The sequence below is a fragment of the Pseudophryne corroboree genome, chromosome 5 (genome assembly GCF_028390025.1).
Source record: "Pseudophryne corroboree isolate aPseCor3 chromosome 5, aPseCor3.hap2, whole genome shotgun sequence".
NCBI classification, from domain to species: Eukaryota; Metazoa; Chordata; class Amphibia; order Anura; family Myobatrachidae; genus Pseudophryne; species Pseudophryne corroboree.
Window position 1 is genome coordinate 185,389,612 of NC_086448.1, and position 17,363 is coordinate 185,406,974.

Sequence of the window (17,363 nt, forward strand, 5' to 3'; positions counted from 1 at the left end):
TTACTGCTTCACAGCACTGACATCATGGATTCAATTCCCACCATGGCCCTAACCGGGTGTAGTTTACATATTCTCCCCGTGCTTGTGTGGGTTTCCTCCGGGTACTCCGGTTTCCTCCCACAATCCAAAAATATACTGGTAGGTTAATTGTGTGTGTGTGTGTGTGTGTGTGTGTGTGTGTGTGTGTGTGTGTGTGTGTACCTGTGGTAGGGAAAATAGATTGTAAACTCCACTGGGGCTTATTCACATTTATTATCTCTGTAAAGCGCTGCTGAATATGTGTGCGCTATACAAATAATTGGTAATAAATAAATAACATCAGAAGACATCTTCAGCATATAAAAGTATTAACTTCTCTTCTTCATGTCTAAAGAATTCTGTGAGATAACAATTTGTAACCACTATATTTCATTGTTTTCCCAAAGCTGCTGTCATTCTATGGGTATTCTACAAGTATAAAAAAACGTAATGACTATACAGTTACTTAAAATACTTATTAGACTTGACTAGTGCAATAATATATGTCCTGACATACTACGTACAGGGGACTTTTCTTTTATTGTCATATGTGAAAAGCATGAAATAACTGAAATTATTTAGCAGTTAAATATATAACAATAACTAAAGTTTTAAAAATACTGTACAACATACATTAGCTAAAATGATCTAAAAGTTCCGATATAAATACAAATTAGCTGGTAAAAAGAGTAAGAAATAAATACTAGTGATGCAAACAATGCAGAAAATTACAGACTTTTACAAGCTTGCAGTATTTTAATACAGGTCACAGTTTTTAAATAGGGTATGATTTACTTAGGCAAAATTAGAATCTTTCTCGATGTTATCTCTAATTAGCACAGAACTCCAATTAACACAGTACACAGAGAAATTGGCATTAGCCTCCGAGGCACTCTTCCTCTCATGCCTGTCTTTACTAATCTCCTGTAAGTAGTCTTCAGGTTCCCATGATTTGAAGTCTTGGTAAATAAACCCATAACGTTTACTCAAGGTCTATATTGTTCTATATACATACTATTTAATGCTTCTTCTCACAGCATTACGGATACCAGGAACGCTATCATGTGCTAGAATATTACTGTATTTCCCATGTGCCATCCTCACCTTCTGTGTAGCCACAGGCTTGTGTCAGAGCTTGGCAATGTGTGAGGAGGGCAATTCTGGTCACAGTCACTCCCAGCACGCTGCCATCTTTACACGTTTTGTACTAGGGAAGACACAAAAAAACAAATTATAGCATTCTGAGAAAATCATAAGTTTATTAAAAAAAAAAGAACAAAACCAAACACAAAAAGGGTGTTGTACCCACATGATACAATCTGAAAGACACAGCACCATTATACAGTTACCAGCAACCAGGCATACAGTATATGTCCTTAATCTGCCTACTGCTGGCCAGAGAATGGGCCCGTTGTGCTGTGTCCTCCCACGCTATCCTTTTCCCCAGCACACCACCTTTTCAAGATGAACTTTCAGCAGCCCCAAAGGGCGCCATGCAACTTTTTCTTAAAGTATGAATCTTAATGTGCTATGCTAATCCTAAATACTTAGTACACTATTAGTGAATTATGAGGCACATATTCTGAAAAAAGAACATGCAGTACAGTAATCTTGGTAAAAAATGCAAAAGACAGAGGTCCTACATTATACTTGACGCAAGCCATTCATATACTATACAAATTGCCGCTATCATCACCATTGTGTGAAGTTTTGACTCAACAGCCACTACAGTGAGTAAAGTGTTATGTCCTGGTTAGCGTCAGATTTACAAAATATTGTCTTTAAAAAAAAGTTTTTTGTCTTCTGAAAACGTTGTTATTTTTAATTTTATTTTTTACATTTTAGCTTTAAGATAACAGCGGTCTAAGGGGTCTATTCAAACCTGGACGCAGCCACACGTTCACATGCATGGCCGCATCCAGGGGATTTGCGCATGCACAGCCTCTATAGTGCGCGTGCGTGACCTTTCACCATGCGGCCGCATCCCAGAAGGATGCTGCCACAAGACAAGGTGAATGACAGCGGTAGCTGTTGATGGGGCGCTGATGAAGCATTTAATGGGCGGTGTCCGAACAACGCAGGCACGTACGGACCGTTTTCAGGGCGGTTGCATAATGTCACATAGTCGCTCCGAGAAAAAAAAATGGTGTCGGACCGCCTGCCACGCAGGGGTCAACCTCTAATCGATGTGTTCGCAACTAAATTGCAAAGTCATCGCAGGGCGGCACCATACACATGCTGTGCGCCCTTGCCCTGTGCTGTGTGGCCCCTAGCATGTGAGTAGATGGACGCAGATCTCTGAATAACCCCTAAGTACTATAAATAAAATATTTGTAAAATATCTGAAATCTTCATTTTTACATTAATTAACTGAACGCCATTCAAATCTTTAAGGACTGGAGGTGATATTGTGAAAACAAGAATGTTTATCTATGCTTTTGCTTAATAAGGAACTGGAAAGTCAATGAATTATGTTTAATAAGGTCTGCAAAGGATAAATGCACAACCCATGTACACACACTGCATCTGATTGTGAGATGGATCTCTGTGCACAGACACAAACAGCGAGTGTCAATATACAGTGCAAGCGTAGATGCAAATATACACCTTTTTGGCGTAACACTGTCTACTCTGAGTCAGTCTGATCTCTGCTGGATCTGTCTTTCCGTGAAATGGGCATTTTAAGGGCGATAACTGGGTGCAGACACAGCAATAACATGGAGCTGTTCTGTTCTGTGGGCAAGTAGCTTGAAATCCATGCTATTCTGAATTGTGTGTACGGGTAAGGAAAGCCTGTTTCAGAGGGATCTCTTGCCGATACTAATAATGCGACACTGTACAGGAAAACAGTGGGAACAGCAGCTTTCCGCTTGAAGCCAAACAAGATCCTCACATTGTCATAAGGTAATAAATCAGGCTTCCGATGTATCATGCAAACACAGCCACTCTGAATCCGACTCGCAATCACCAACACTGCAAGCAACCCTTAGAGCACAGCAGAATCCGGTGAGGCTGGGACAGGTACACACCTCTATATAGGCAGTATCGTTGTTTGCATCCTTGATATGTGGAAACCAATCACGAGGAGGTTTGGACAGGTGTTTTGATTCTGTGACAAACCAAAGCAGTTTTGGCCAACCTTAAAAAAAAAAATTAAAACAGGAACATTAATTGATCATATTTTATACAATCTTTATTTATAGCAAAAGCATGGACAAACACCAAATATCACAGTAAAAGCATACGCAGCAGCAAGTAAATAGTGCACTGAATAATCATAACAAGATATGAGGGTTGGGGAATATAGCCATACAGTGTGAAACTGGAACAGTAAATAAATGAGAATAAAGGAAAAACAAAGATGGAGAGAAGGGGTTGGGAAGGGATAGGATTATATTCATCATATCTTAACAGAAATCATCGTCACATATTGTTTTATAATCTTTCACGGATGTCCCAAATATGACTGAGCTGCCTGGATAAAAACACAATTACAGTGATCATCTGAGGTATCCAAATCAGATGCTACAGAGAATAGTTTTGTAACACTGTTATCATAAAGCTAATGGATGATCCCAGTCACATGATCATAATGGGTCCCCACCTTTAAACTGTGGAATCTCCCCGGTCGGACTCTTTGGCAGTCCTTTATGGCAGGCATCACTAGTCAAGGCCACGGTAACACCACAGCTTCCTAACAAAAAACCAATCTGCTGGCTTCCTGCATCCTGATTAAGGAGAGAACATCCAACATTATGACACTGGAACAAATGACAGTATAATGCACAATCACTTTTCACACAAATATATATATATATATATATATATACACATATACACACACATAAATATACATATATATATATATATATATATATGCAATATTCCAACTCTGGACATATACATGTACTGTAAAAGGCTCTTTTTCGTCCTATTTTGGTCATTATACCATTCTAAGGATGATGATGCTTATCAAAACACATTCGGCTCCTCCGCACTGTTACACTGTAGGAAACTACAATGACAAATTGGAGCGAGCGTGTCTCTCTGCTGCAAGATGCATATTTTTAAATAATCTCGCAGTTAGTCATCTCCTCAGCTGCAGGCTACATGTCTATGAGGAGACTGAGACTTCTGTCAGCCCCGCAGCGCCAAGCTGAGCTGGGAGGAATGAAAGTAAAGCTAATTCCACAGATATGTGATGTACAGCGACTTTATGAATCTGTGGCATAAAAATAGATACACATACGCATCTCTGATACATCTACTTTTCCAGCTTGGTTTCAATTGTGATTTTAGCACAAACAATCCATAAAGTCAGTCTTAGAAATCCTCTAGATTCCAGATCATCTAGAACGGCTGCTGCTTTAAAGCACAAATAAATATTATAGCTGAGATAAATCAGATTCTGATCACTTTTCATAGATAACACTATTTAAGTCTCTGAATATGGTCACGTGCTTGCCCATATTGCATATTATCCTCCGGGCACCTTACTCAGGAATATGCAGTCTAGTTATAGTGTCTGCATTAGAGAGAGTTCACTAACCAACAGGTATAAAGAGGCAACAGAAACAGATTTTCCAAATTGGCAAATCTATAGTTTTGAACTTCCTCTAATTACAAAAACAATTTTACTCTGTACGGGATATACGAGCTATTTACGCACATTTATAGACATTCTAGCAGACCACCACTTAGATCCTACTTAGGGTGTGTACACACGGTGATATCCTTGCTATGCCCGATTTTCACTTGCAATTTCCCTTGAACTCCTCGGAGCCCAGCACCACCGATTTTGACTAACTTATTTTGAGATATGGACTATGTGTGCTTACGATTTTGGCTTATGTGAGATTTTGGCTTATGTGAGATGTCATTGACATGTGAGATGAACTAGATAGTACACCGATCTAGCAAGGATTGACTTGCCTGCACAGTCTATCTTTTCTTGTGATGCCGACCTGGCGGGACCGCACATCGGGATCGAATCGGGATCTGCACTAACTTTTCATGCGATTTTGATTATATAGTCAAAATCGAAAGAAAATATCTCACCGTGTGTACACACCCTTAGTAACACAAACTACATCAACTCTGGCATGTAATATACTTCAGGTTGCTCTAACATTATTAAAATGGAAATCAGCACACATTTTTAAATGATATATTATAATCTGCGAATTATTCTTAATCATATGATTACATCATTGGTGAAAAGTCAGAATTTACATTCCCCTACAGCAGTTAGGAATAAAAAAATGTGACCCTCATCATACGTGGCAAAACTGTTCTGGGTGACTGTTAAGGCCTCTAAATTCGCACAGGAAATTGTAGGGGTGTGTGACAGACAATTTACTTATCTGAGTAAAGATTTCATACAGGTCAGTACATTATAAACCGCTTTACTGAACAATGTATTTCTACCAGAAGGCAGTAGTCAAACAATGATTACCAAACAAGCTAAACTATTTCATCTATATCAGACGTGTCAGTCAGCTTAGCCCAGCGTTTCCCAAATTCAGTCCTCAAGATCTCCTACAGTTCAGGTTTTAAGGATGCACATTCAATGAAGTGAGTGTAGATAGAAGCTGATTGATTTCTATGGGCAATTTCTCCACTCTTTTCATTGCTTGACACATGAAACCCTAAGGCTCAGGTATGGAGAACTTTAAAACCCGGACTGTAAGGTGGCTTTGAGAACGGGTGTGGTTCATAGTGGTGTAGTACGGTATGCCGGCGCTCGGGCTCCCGGCGACTAGCATACCGGCGCCGGGAGCCCGACCGCCAGCATACCGACAGCGTGGCGAGCGCTAAGGAGGCCTTTGCGGGCGCCCTGTGCTCGCCACGCTGCGGGCACGGTGGCGCGCTACGCGCCCCACACTATTTTATTCTTCCTCCAGGGGGGTCGTGGACCCCCACGAGGGAGAATAGCTGTCGGTATGCCGGGTGTCGGGATTCCGGCGCCGGGATCCCGACATTCGGCATACTGAAGACCACCCGGTTCAAAGGGTCGACCACACTTAGGTCGACAGTGTCTAGGTCGACCACTATTAGTCGACAAAGACTAAGTTGACACCTGAAATAGGTATACACAAGCATTATGTTGACATGAACAAGGTCGACATGAGGTTTTTTTTTTTTTTAATGGTGTTGTTTTCTTTGTAGAGTGACCGGGAACCCTAATTAGTGCACCGTGTCACCTCGCATGGCTCGCCAAGGTTACCGTTCCCAATTGTAGTCCACGTGGATCGTAAAGTATGAAAAAGTTAAAAAAATTGTGAAAAACTCATGTCGACCTTTTGTCATATCTATCTAGTAACCATGTTGACCTAGAAACCATGTCAACCTAATGCATGTCGACCAATAGTGGTCGACCTAAGTGTGGTCGACCTAGAGATCGGATACCTTTGAGGACATACTTTGGGAAACACTGACGTAGCCTCATATCCAAAAGTGAATTGTTAGTAATAACAATATTTATTTCCTACATGAGTTAAAGTGAGGTTTCTTACACAGCATTATCTCTCCGCATTAGGAAGCGGTGCATTTACTCTCTATTCCAAGAGCCATCAGTCTGTGTTATGATGTTATCTGCAAATACGTATATGCACTATATAGAAATGTAATTATCGCTAGATATGTTGTACATTGGCAATCTTTAATAAAACAACTTTGGAATATAACGTGCCTACTGGTATCCAGGTGATAGAATGACAATGTATTGGTCAACAGTTAATATGGTCCATCAGCAGATGAAAGGTCGACAGTGCTGAAGATTGACAGGTACAAAAGGGTGACATGACAATGGTAGTCACATATTTTATATATATATATATATATATATATATTGGTAACAACAGCCCGGCACTCCCTTGGTATAAAGAGTTGTACAATGCCCCGGTGCCCTCAGAAAGTATGCACATCAAAATAGAAGAAGAAGGACTGCGGCACTCTGGGTCGTTTTGAAAAAAATAGCTGTATTAAATGCAATACATCATGGCATCGACGTTTCGGGGATTTTAACCCCTTCCTCAAGATGCGGTAGAGACAAGAATGAAAGAAAGAAACCCACTCACCTTTAAAGAAGAAAAGCCCGCCAAGACCCCCGTGCATTCTGTCCCGAGCTCCAATGTCCGGCGTGAGGGGAGCGCCTGGAGATGACCTGCCGTGACGACACTGCTGTGCGCGGACGTCCGTAACCTGGCAACACTGACGCTGTACCCGCCGGCCGGAGACTGGGGAACGGGAGAAGAAGAGGGACATGAAACATAGCGCCATGTACTAGAACATGGTGACTGGCTAAAACGTGCAGTGATGGTGTAAATAAAGTGTGACAATGAAGCACCAGTGGTCCCTTTAACCCCTGAAAGCCTTACATGCAGGAGATAGAACTTGTATACAGATAGCGGGATCAGAGGGGAAAGGAGTGTAGTCGAGTACTAGTGTAAATGAAACTGTGACCTAGCACCATAGGCAGTGTGTCCTATAAGGATGGCTCCTCTAGATCCCCTGGACCCAAATGGTGAAATCACTAAGGGGTTAGGGGTGATGTGGGGAAAAGACTGTCCTGAAGACTGGTTCCAGTCAAGATGGTGTGTAGGGACATGGAAAGGCAGGACCAGCATAAAGTTTGGGAGAGAAACACATATTCTAGCAAGTCCATGTATTACGGATCCTGGCTGGGTGTATCGCTTTTCCTCCTGATCCTGCTCGATCTGCTGGCCACCCTTATGTGCTTCGTGTATTACCGTATTGGGGGATAAGTAGCTGTTATCCAAATATACTCCACACTATCCGCTCGTTTAAACCTTTAGGGTGGATCGTGTTGAGTCCATAGATCCAGGATGCCTCCTTGCGGAGTAACAGTCCATCACGATCGCCCCCCCGTATATCCTTAGGGACGTGGTCAATGATGATATGCTTGAGATCTGCCAAGGAGTGTCCGGCCTCAAAAAAGTGTCTGGCCACCGGTTGTTCGGAGGGAGTACCCTTGATGGCAGACTTGATCGCCGAGCGATGTAGGGCCATGCGTTCTCTTAAAGTTCTAATTGTCTTCCCTACATAACAAAGATTGCAGGGACAGACAATGAGGTAGATGATATGCGTGGTAGTACACGTAACTACGTGTTTGATGGTAATTTGTTTATCCATGAGTGGGACTGCGAAAGAAGGTCCAACGATCATATGGCTGCAAGTGGTACATCCCAGGCAGCGGTAACAGCCTGGTTTTTTGAAAGAAATGTCTCCTTGGAAGGCTTGGAGAAATGAGAGATATCTGTATGAACTACGAGGTCTTTGATATTTCGACCCCTCCTGTAGCACATCATTGGAGAGGTATGTTTGAAGGGAAGGGACGCATCTGTAGAGACTATGGGCCAAAGGGCTCGGTTGGCTCTATTCAGGATAGGACTAGAGGTGTCGAAAGACGTGGTCCATGGGATCCTGTCTGTCAATGAACGAGGAGTAGGCCTTAAAAGTTCATCACGTGACAGCTGTAGCATCTCCCTCTTTGTTTGGACCAGAGTTGTTTTATTATATCCCCTTTGTGTAAATTTGATGACCATCTTGTCCAGTTCCTGCTCCAACTTGTCTGGTTGATTACAAATGCGCACTGTTCTTAGCATTTGGGATCTAGGTAACCCCCGTTTGAGGGAGCGTGGGTGATGGCTGTTGGCCCGCAAGAGGGTGTTCTTATCCGTAGGTTTACTGTATATGTTGGTTAAGAGTTTCCCACAACTCAGAGACACCAGGACGTCCAGATAATTTATGGAGGTCGAGGACCACTGGAAGGTGATCCTGATGGGGGAGGGTCTGATGTTAATGGATTCCAGTAGCCGTTTGAGTGCCGTCTCACCTCCGGTCCACAAGATGAAGATATCATCAATGTATCTGGTGAACAACGCTATAGACTGGGCTACCACGGGATCTTGAAAAAACATGGATACCTCCTCTTGTAACATATACACGTTGGCATAGGAAGGTGCCACGTTACTCCCCATGGCACAACCTGTCTTCTGTTGGTAAAACTTGCCATCGAAGAGGAAGAAATTCCTTGTTAAGGTAAGCTCCAATAGGGTCATAAACAAGTCGAGGTCCACTTCGCTCATAGCTTCTTTGCGTAGAAAAGACCTCATTGCATTTAGACCCCCTTCGTGGGGTATACTGGTGTAGAGACTACAGATATCTATTGTACACAACAGTGATCCCTCTGGAACTGTGCCGACGGCATCTAGAAGCAAAAGAAAAGATGTGGTGTCTTTCAAACATCTCGGTTGTTTCAAAATGAGTGGCTGAAGCACACAGTCCAGAAACTGAGAAATCGGTTGATACAAGGATTGACGTGCGGATATAATCGGACGGCCAGGGGGTTTGGTAAGATCCTTATGAATTTTGGGGACTGTAAAAAAGATAGGGACCCTGGGAAAGTCCTGAATGAGGGCTTTAAGGATCTTGTCCGATAATAAGCCTCGAGAATGGGCTCTGGCTAGGAGTGTATCCAGTTCCTCTTTGTATTGACAAGAAGGATCTGTGTCCAGTTGGTAGTAGGTATTAGGATCCGATAGTTGGGCCAGGATCTCTGTTTTGTAGTATATCATGTCCAATACTACGATTCCGCCCCCCTTGTCCGCAGGACGTATAATCACGTCAGAGTAGGATCCCAGGTCCTTAAGTGCCGACCACTGCTGTTTGGATAAGTTGTGGTGTTGTTGCTGCGAAGCCTTAGTGTATTTATCCATGGACTCATCTACTAGCCGAATGTAGGACTTGATAGAGGCATTGGTTGATGAAGGGTCAAACACCGATTTGCTCCTTTTGTTGAGGAAAGGTTGGAAGACAGCTGGTACTTGAGGGGTGGAGGTGGAGGGGGGATGTGTGGAGAAAAATTCTTGTCTCCTCAATTTTCTGGAAAACTGGTACAAATCGATCTTCCAATCCAATTCTTTATGTTGATTGGTAGGGACAAAGGACAAGCCATTGCCCAAAACTTCCAGTTCAGTGGGAGTAAGAATACGCTTGGATAAATTGTAAACTAAGTTTTGTTCTTTGCTGCCCGATCGAACGAGTCGCGTGTTCTGGCCACCCCTGCGGGTGGTCGACCTCTTCCTCTGGAAGCCGAAGCGGCGGTTGCCCCTAAAGGGACCGATGGAATATCTTGTGCTCCATCTGAGTCACCTATCGCGAACTCGCTGTCACTGTTGGACGATGCTCCAGATCGTGGCTTATTCTCCCGACGTCTACGCCACCCCTGTTTAGGTTTAGACTGGGTCCCGTGTAGGCTTCCTGGGTTCCCCCCCATCAGCCAACGGTGTACCCTGTTGGAATCATAATCCTCCTGAACGATCCGGAGCTTATTCTGCTTGAACTTGATCAGATCAGGAGGATTATGATTCCAACAGGGTACACCGTTGGCTGATGGGGGGGAACCCAGGAAGCCTACACGGGACCCAGTCTAAACCTAAACAGGGGTGGCGTAGACGTCGGGAGAATAAGCTACGATCTGGAGCATCGTCCAACAGTGACAGCGAGTTCGCGATAGGTGACTCAGATGGAGCACAAGATATTCCATCGGTCCCTTTAGGGGCAACCGCCGCTTCGGCTTCCAGAGGAAGAGGTCGACCACCCGCAGGGGTGGCCAGAACACGCGACTCGTTCGATCGGGCAGCAAAGAACAAAACTTAGTTTACAATTTATCCAAGCGTATTCTTACTCCCACTGAACTGGAAGTTTTGGGCAATGGCTTGTCCTTTGTCCCTACCAATCAACATAAAGAATTGGATTGGAAGATCGATTTGTACCAGTTTTCCAGAAAATTGAGGAGACAAGAATTTTTCTCCACACATCCCCCCTCCACCTCCACCCCTCAAGTACCAGCTGTCTTCCAACCTTTCCTCAACAAAAGGAGCAAATCGGTGTTTGACCCTTCATCAACCAATGCCTCTATCAAGTCCTACATTCGGCTAGTAGATGAGTCCATGGATAAATACACTAAGGCTTCGCAGCAACAACACCACAACTTATCCAAACAGCAGTGGTCGGCACTTAAGGACCTGGGATCCTACTCTGACGTGATTATACGTCCTGCGGACAAGGGGGGCGGAATCGTAGTATTGGACATGATATACTACAAAACAGAGATCCTGGCCCAACTATCGGATCCTAATACCTACTACCAACTGGACACAGATCCTTCTTGTCAATACAAAGAGGAACTGGATACACTCCTAGCCAGAGCCCATTCTCGAGGCTTATTATCGGACAAGATCCTTAAAGCCCTCATTCAGGACTTTCCCAGGGTCCCTATCTTTTTTACAGTCCCCAAAATTCATAAGGATCTTACCAAACCCCCTGGCCGTCCGATTATATCCGCACGTCAATCCTTGTATCAACCGATTTCTCAGTTTCTGGACTGTGTGCTTCAGCCACTCATTTTGAAACAACCGAGATGTTTGAAAGACACCACATCTTTTCTTTTGCTTCTAGATGCCGTCGGCACAGTTCCAGAGGGATCACTGTTGTGTACAATAGATATCTGTAGTCTCTACACCAGTATACCCCACGAAGGGGGTCTAAATGCAATGAGGTCTTTTCTACGCAAAGAAGCTATGAGCGAAGTGGACCTCGACTTGTTTATGACCCTATTGGAGCTTACCTTAACAAGGAATTTCTTCCTCTTCGATGGCAAGTTTTACCAACAGAAGACAGGTTGTGCCATGGGGAGTAACGTGGCACCTTCCTATGCCAACGTGTATATGTTACAAGAGGAGGTATCCATGTTTTTTCAAGATCCCGTGGTAGCCCAGTCTATAGCGTTGTTCACCAGATACATTGATGATATCTTCATCTTGTGGACCGGAGGTGAGACGGCACTCAAACGGCTACTGGAATCCATTAACATCAGACCCTCCCCCATCAGGATCACCTTCCAGTGGTCCTCGACCTCCATAAATTATCTGGACGTCCTGGTGTCTCTGAGTTGTGGGAAACTCTTAACCAACATATACAGTAAACCTACGGATAAGAACACCCTCTTGCGGGCCAACAGCCATCACCCACACTCCCTCAAACGGGGGTTACCTAGATCCCAAATGCTAAGAACAGTGCGCATTTGTAATCAACCAGACAAGTTGGAGCAGGAACTGGACAAGATGGTCATCAAATTTACACAAAGGGGATATAATAAAACAACTCTGGTCCAAACAAAGAGGGAGATGCTACAGCTGTCACGTGATGAACTTTTAAGGCCTACTCCTCGTTCATTGACAGACAGGATCCCATGGACCACGTCTTTCGACACCTCTAGTCCTATCCTGAATAGAGCCAACCGAGCCCTTTGGCCCATAGTCTCTACAGATGCGTCCCTTCCCTTCAAACATACCTCTCCAATGATGTGCTACAGGAGGGGTCGAAATATCAAAGACCTCGTAGTTCATACAGATATCTCTCATTTCTCCAAGCCTTCCAAGGAGACATTTCTTTCAAAAAAACCAGGCTGTTACCGCTGCCTGGGATGTACCACTTGCAGCCATATGATCGTTGGACCTTCTTTCGCAGTCCCACTCATGGATAAACAAATTACCATCAAACACGTAGTTACGTGTACTACCACGCATATCATCTACCTCATTGTCTGTCCCTGCAATCTTTGTTATGTAGGGAAGACAATTAGAACTTTAAGAGAACGCATGGCCCTACATCGCTCGGCGATCAAGTCTGCCATCAAGGGTACTCCCTCCGAACAACCGGTGGCCAGACACTTTTTTGAGGCCGGACACTCCTTGGCAGATCTCAAGCATATCATCATTGACCACGTCCCTAAGGATATACGGGGGGGCGATCGTGATGGACTGTTACTCCGCAAGGAGGCATCCTGGATCTATGGACTCAACACGATCCACCCTAAAGGTTTAAACGAGCGGATAGTGTGGAGTATATTTGGATAACAGCTACTTATCCCCCAATACGGTAATACACGAAGCACATAAGGGTGGCCAGCAGACCGAGCAGGATCAGGAGGAAAAGCGATACACCCAGCCAGGATCCGTAATACATGGACTTGCTAGAATATGTGTTTCTCTCCCAAACTTTATGCTGGTCCTGCATTTCCATGTCCCTACACACCATCTTGACTGGAACCAGTCTTCAGGACAGTCTTTTCCCCACATCACCCCTAACCCCTTAGTGATTTCACCATTTGGGTCCAGGGGATCTAGAGGAGCCATCCTTATAGGACACACTGCCTATGGTGCTAGGTCACAGTTTCATTTATACTAGTACTCGACTACACTCCTTTCCCCTCTGATCCCGCTATCTGTATACAAGTTCTATCTCCTGCATGTAAGGCTTTCAGGGGTTAAAGGGACCACTGGTGCTTCATTGTCACACTTTATTTACACCATCACTGCACGTTTTAGCCAGTCACCATGTTCTAGTACATGGCGCTATGTTTCATGTCCCTCTTCTTCTCCCGTTCCCCAGTCTCCGGCCGGCGGGTACAGCGTCAGTGTTGCCAGGTTACGGACGTCCGCGCACAGCAGTGTCGTCACGGCAGGTCATCTCCAGGCGCTCCCCTCACGCCGGACATTGGAGCTCGGGACAGAATGCACGGGGGTCTTGGCGGGCTTTTCTTCTTTAAAGGTGAGTGGGTTTCTTTCTTTCATTCTTGTCTCTACCGCATCTTGAGGAAGGGGTTAAAATCCCCGAAACGTCGATGCCATGATGTATTGCATTTAATACAGCTATTTTTTTCAAAACGACCCAGAGTGCCGCAGTCCTTCTTCTTCTATTTTGATATATATATATATAAAAAAAATTCACGTTGGCTTGATTCACTATCGAAGTGGACATCTATTGGGAATAGTACTGTGGCGAGCGGAGCAGAAAGAGCCACCTTGCCCACGAAAGTACATGTTTGTACGGGTGGTGATCATAATGAAATAATTGAGATTTGGCAAAAAAAAACAGAAAAACAACCAGCGTTGACCATTGTCATGTCGATCTTATGACCCGTCGACCTTAACACCTGTCGACCTTTGTATTTCAACCTAACACATGTCGTCCTAAACCTTCTCGATCTATTAAACCACACCCATGCCTACTCATAAGACCTGCACATAAAGGAATGGGAATAAGACCGATACTGGGAATAAGACCGATACGGGGACTGCTGTATTAAGGCCACACTTTGTAAGCCCTACAGGCAGACACAGGGTAACAGCACCTCACCTTCCTTGTAAGTGGCACTTCAATGGGAACTGGAACAACTTCAGCTAACAGACAGCCATAAAACGCCACCATAAACGCAGCAGGGTCATTATTTGGAAAGACGAGGGCCACCTACATGGAACAAACAAGTGAACAAAGGCATTAACACATCTACATAGGTGTCACTTCATCAGCTGTGGTTAAGAATAAAGAAGATTGCAATCCAAATGGATATAAATTATAACCTAATACAATCAGATTCTGTTAAATAATATATAAATAAGTATCTAAAAACCATTTCAACCATTATATATATCTCAGATGTAATATAACTTGTCAGTATATGTGACATATGAAAATACTGATTAACCTCTGGAGAAGTTTTAATTAATTTGTAATTTTTATTTGATATATTGGATTTAAATTTCGCTACTATTAGAGGTACAACTGCTCGGATTTGGTTAGCTATGCAAATTTGAAGTGATAGCGTTAATACACATTCTGCTTTTTGGGGGGGAAAAATGCATCACCTGTTTAGATATCAACATATTCAGGCAGTAGTACTGGATGTAGTATGAGTGGCCGGTGGCCGGGATCCCAGGGGCCAGCATACCAGCGCCGGGATCGCGACCGCCGGCATACTGACAGCTGGGCGAGTGCTAATGAGCCCCTTGTGGGCTCGCTGCGCCTGCCACGCTGCAGGCACGGTAGCGCGCTACGCTATTTACTCTCCCTCCAGGTTGGTCGTGGATCCCCAAGAGGAAGAATATGTGTCAGCATGGGATCCCGGCCGGCGACATACTGAAGACCACCCGTAGTACTGAGGCCATGAGTTTGATTTCCCTCGTGGCCCTAAATGTGTGGAGTTTGTATATTCTGCCGTGCTTGCGTGGGTTTTCTTCGGGTACTCTGGATTCCATCCACAATCCAAAAATGTCCTGTTAGGTTAACTGACTACCAGCAAAATTAACCTTAGTGTGAATGTGTGTGCGTGTACATGTGGTAGGAAATATAGACTGTAAGCTCCACTGGAGCAGGGACTAGTTTGAGTGGCAAAATATTCTCTGGGAAAAAAAAAAGCTGAGGAATATGTGTGCACTATATAAACAACTGGTAATAAATAAATATTCTAATAAATAAAATGTTATTGAAGCCTATGGGTTTTTTTCCCCCCAATGATTATCGACTTTCAATATTTGCCATTCAAACGTATATGAAAAATATAATGAGAATATAATGTAATTACTTATAGTCTCCTGTGTGTGCTTAGAAAGGGATGCAGTCGGGATCACAGTCAGAATACTGAGGGTCAGAATCCAGACAGATCCCAACCGTAAGTACTGGGGATATAGTAACATAGTAACATAGGGGCAGATGTATTAACCTGGAGAAGGCATAAGGAAGTGATAAACCAGTGATGTGTGCAAGGTGATAAAGGCACCAGCCAATCAGATCCTAACTGTTAATTTACATATTGGAGCTGATTGACTGGTGCCTTTATCACCTTGCACATATCACTGGTTTATCACTTCCTTATCCCGTCTCCAGTTTAATACATCTGCCCCATAGTATTTGAGGTTGAATAGAGGCAAATTGCCCATCGTGTTCAACTTGTTTTAAGTTGTGATGATTCTACATACTTGCTAAATAAATGTTTTATGACTAGTTAGCTACTATAACTCATGTTACCCCCGGATTATACACGTTGATATTTTAAGTATTATAACCTTGGATGCTTTTTCATTCAGAAATGTATCCATTCCTTTTTTAAATCCAATTACAGAGTCCACCATTACCACCTTCCCTGGCAGGGAATTCCACATCCTGATTGCCCTAACAGTGAAGAACCCTTTCCTCTGTTGCGTTCGGAACTTTCTCTCCTCCAGTCGCAGCGAGTGCCCACGTGTCCTAAACTGTGTTCTTTTAATAAATAATTCCTCTGATAACTCTTTGTGATGTCCCTTTACATATTTGAAGATATTAATAATATCTCCTCTTAGGCGCCTCTTTTCTAATGTATACATATTCAGCCTAGTAAGTCTTTCAGTCCAGTCCTTCTAGGCCTTTAATCAATTTAGTAGCTCGCCTTTGAACACTTTCGAGTTCACTGATGTCTTTTTTATACAATGGACATCATTAGGTACAAGACAGAGGGTTTGGGTTAGGCTGCAGGAGGGGCACGGTTATGGTTAGGCTGCAGGAAGGGTGCGGTTAGGTTTAGCTGTGGGAGTGAATGGTTAGGGTTAGACTGCAGGGGGGGGGGTGAGGTTTGAGCTAGGCTGCGGTGAGGGGGGTAGGATTAGGCTGTGGTAGGGAACAGTTAGGGTTAGGCTGCAGGAGAGGCACGGTTAGGGTTAGGCTGTTGGAGGGAATGGCTAGGGTTAGTTAGACAACGGGGGAAGGGATAGGCTGGTGGAGGGAACAGTTAGGGTTAGGCTGCAGGAGAGGACGGTTAGGGTTAGGCTGTAGGAGGGGATGGTTAGGGTTAGACTATGGGAGGGATTGGTAAAGGGTAGGGGTAGGTTTAAAATACTTACTGGGATCTGACAGGATACCGCTGTTACAATCCTGACTGTCAGGATGCCAAATTTCGGTATTTCGTACCCAATCCCTTATAATATATTTCTTAAATTCCACTAGATTTATACTTCTGGACCCAAAATATGAGCAAGTTATACAGCAGTAATTAAAAAGCTGCCTTTAGAATTGCTTTTATTCTAAAGGAAATTAAAGGTTTAGTTGGTTTTACTCCCACAGAGGGTGGAAAAAATGAATTGTTACATAGTGATTCTGAATTTATACACCAGTGAGACCGTATTTAAATGCAAACGGATTGTATGAATCCCATCTGCACTGTAAGTCCTTGCTAAAATCCTGCCCTTTCAGCGAACAGAGCTGTGAAATGACTGTGTTAGAAGATAATTATGCCTTTACAGTGCAGTGACATTTAGTTGCAAGTGTGGAAGAAGAGGAGTGGAGGCATCTCTATGTCATCTTTTTATTTATACATTTGCTGTTATTTTTATTTTTTCATTTTTTGGGGGGGATCATCAATGAAAGTTTGTAAAACACTCAGATAGATCTTCTACTATAATATAAGCAAGGTTGCCGCCATATACAGATGTGTCCTCATACATCTT

At 43.6% G+C, this 17,363-nt stretch overlaps 1 protein-coding gene across 6 annotated transcripts in view; it reads right to left on the bottom strand.

Annotated features, from left to right (window-relative positions):
* Positions 1-17,363, bottom strand: part of DIP2C (disco interacting protein 2 homolog C) — an 820,289-nt gene that overhangs the window by 292,691 nt on the left and 510,235 nt on the right. For all 6 annotated transcript variants that reach the window (XM_063921929.1, XM_063921931.1, XM_063921928.1 and 3 more), the window contains 4 exons: positions 14,245-14,355; positions 3,623-3,746; positions 3,048-3,157; positions 1,123-1,225 (listed from right to left, as the gene is read on the bottom strand). In XM_063921929.1, coding sequence (XP_063777999.1) covers positions 1,123-1,225; positions 3,048-3,157; positions 3,623-3,746; positions 14,245-14,355 — 448 coding nt within the window. The remainder of the gene's footprint in view (positions 1-1,122; positions 1,226-3,047; positions 3,158-3,622; positions 3,747-14,244; positions 14,356-17,363) is intronic.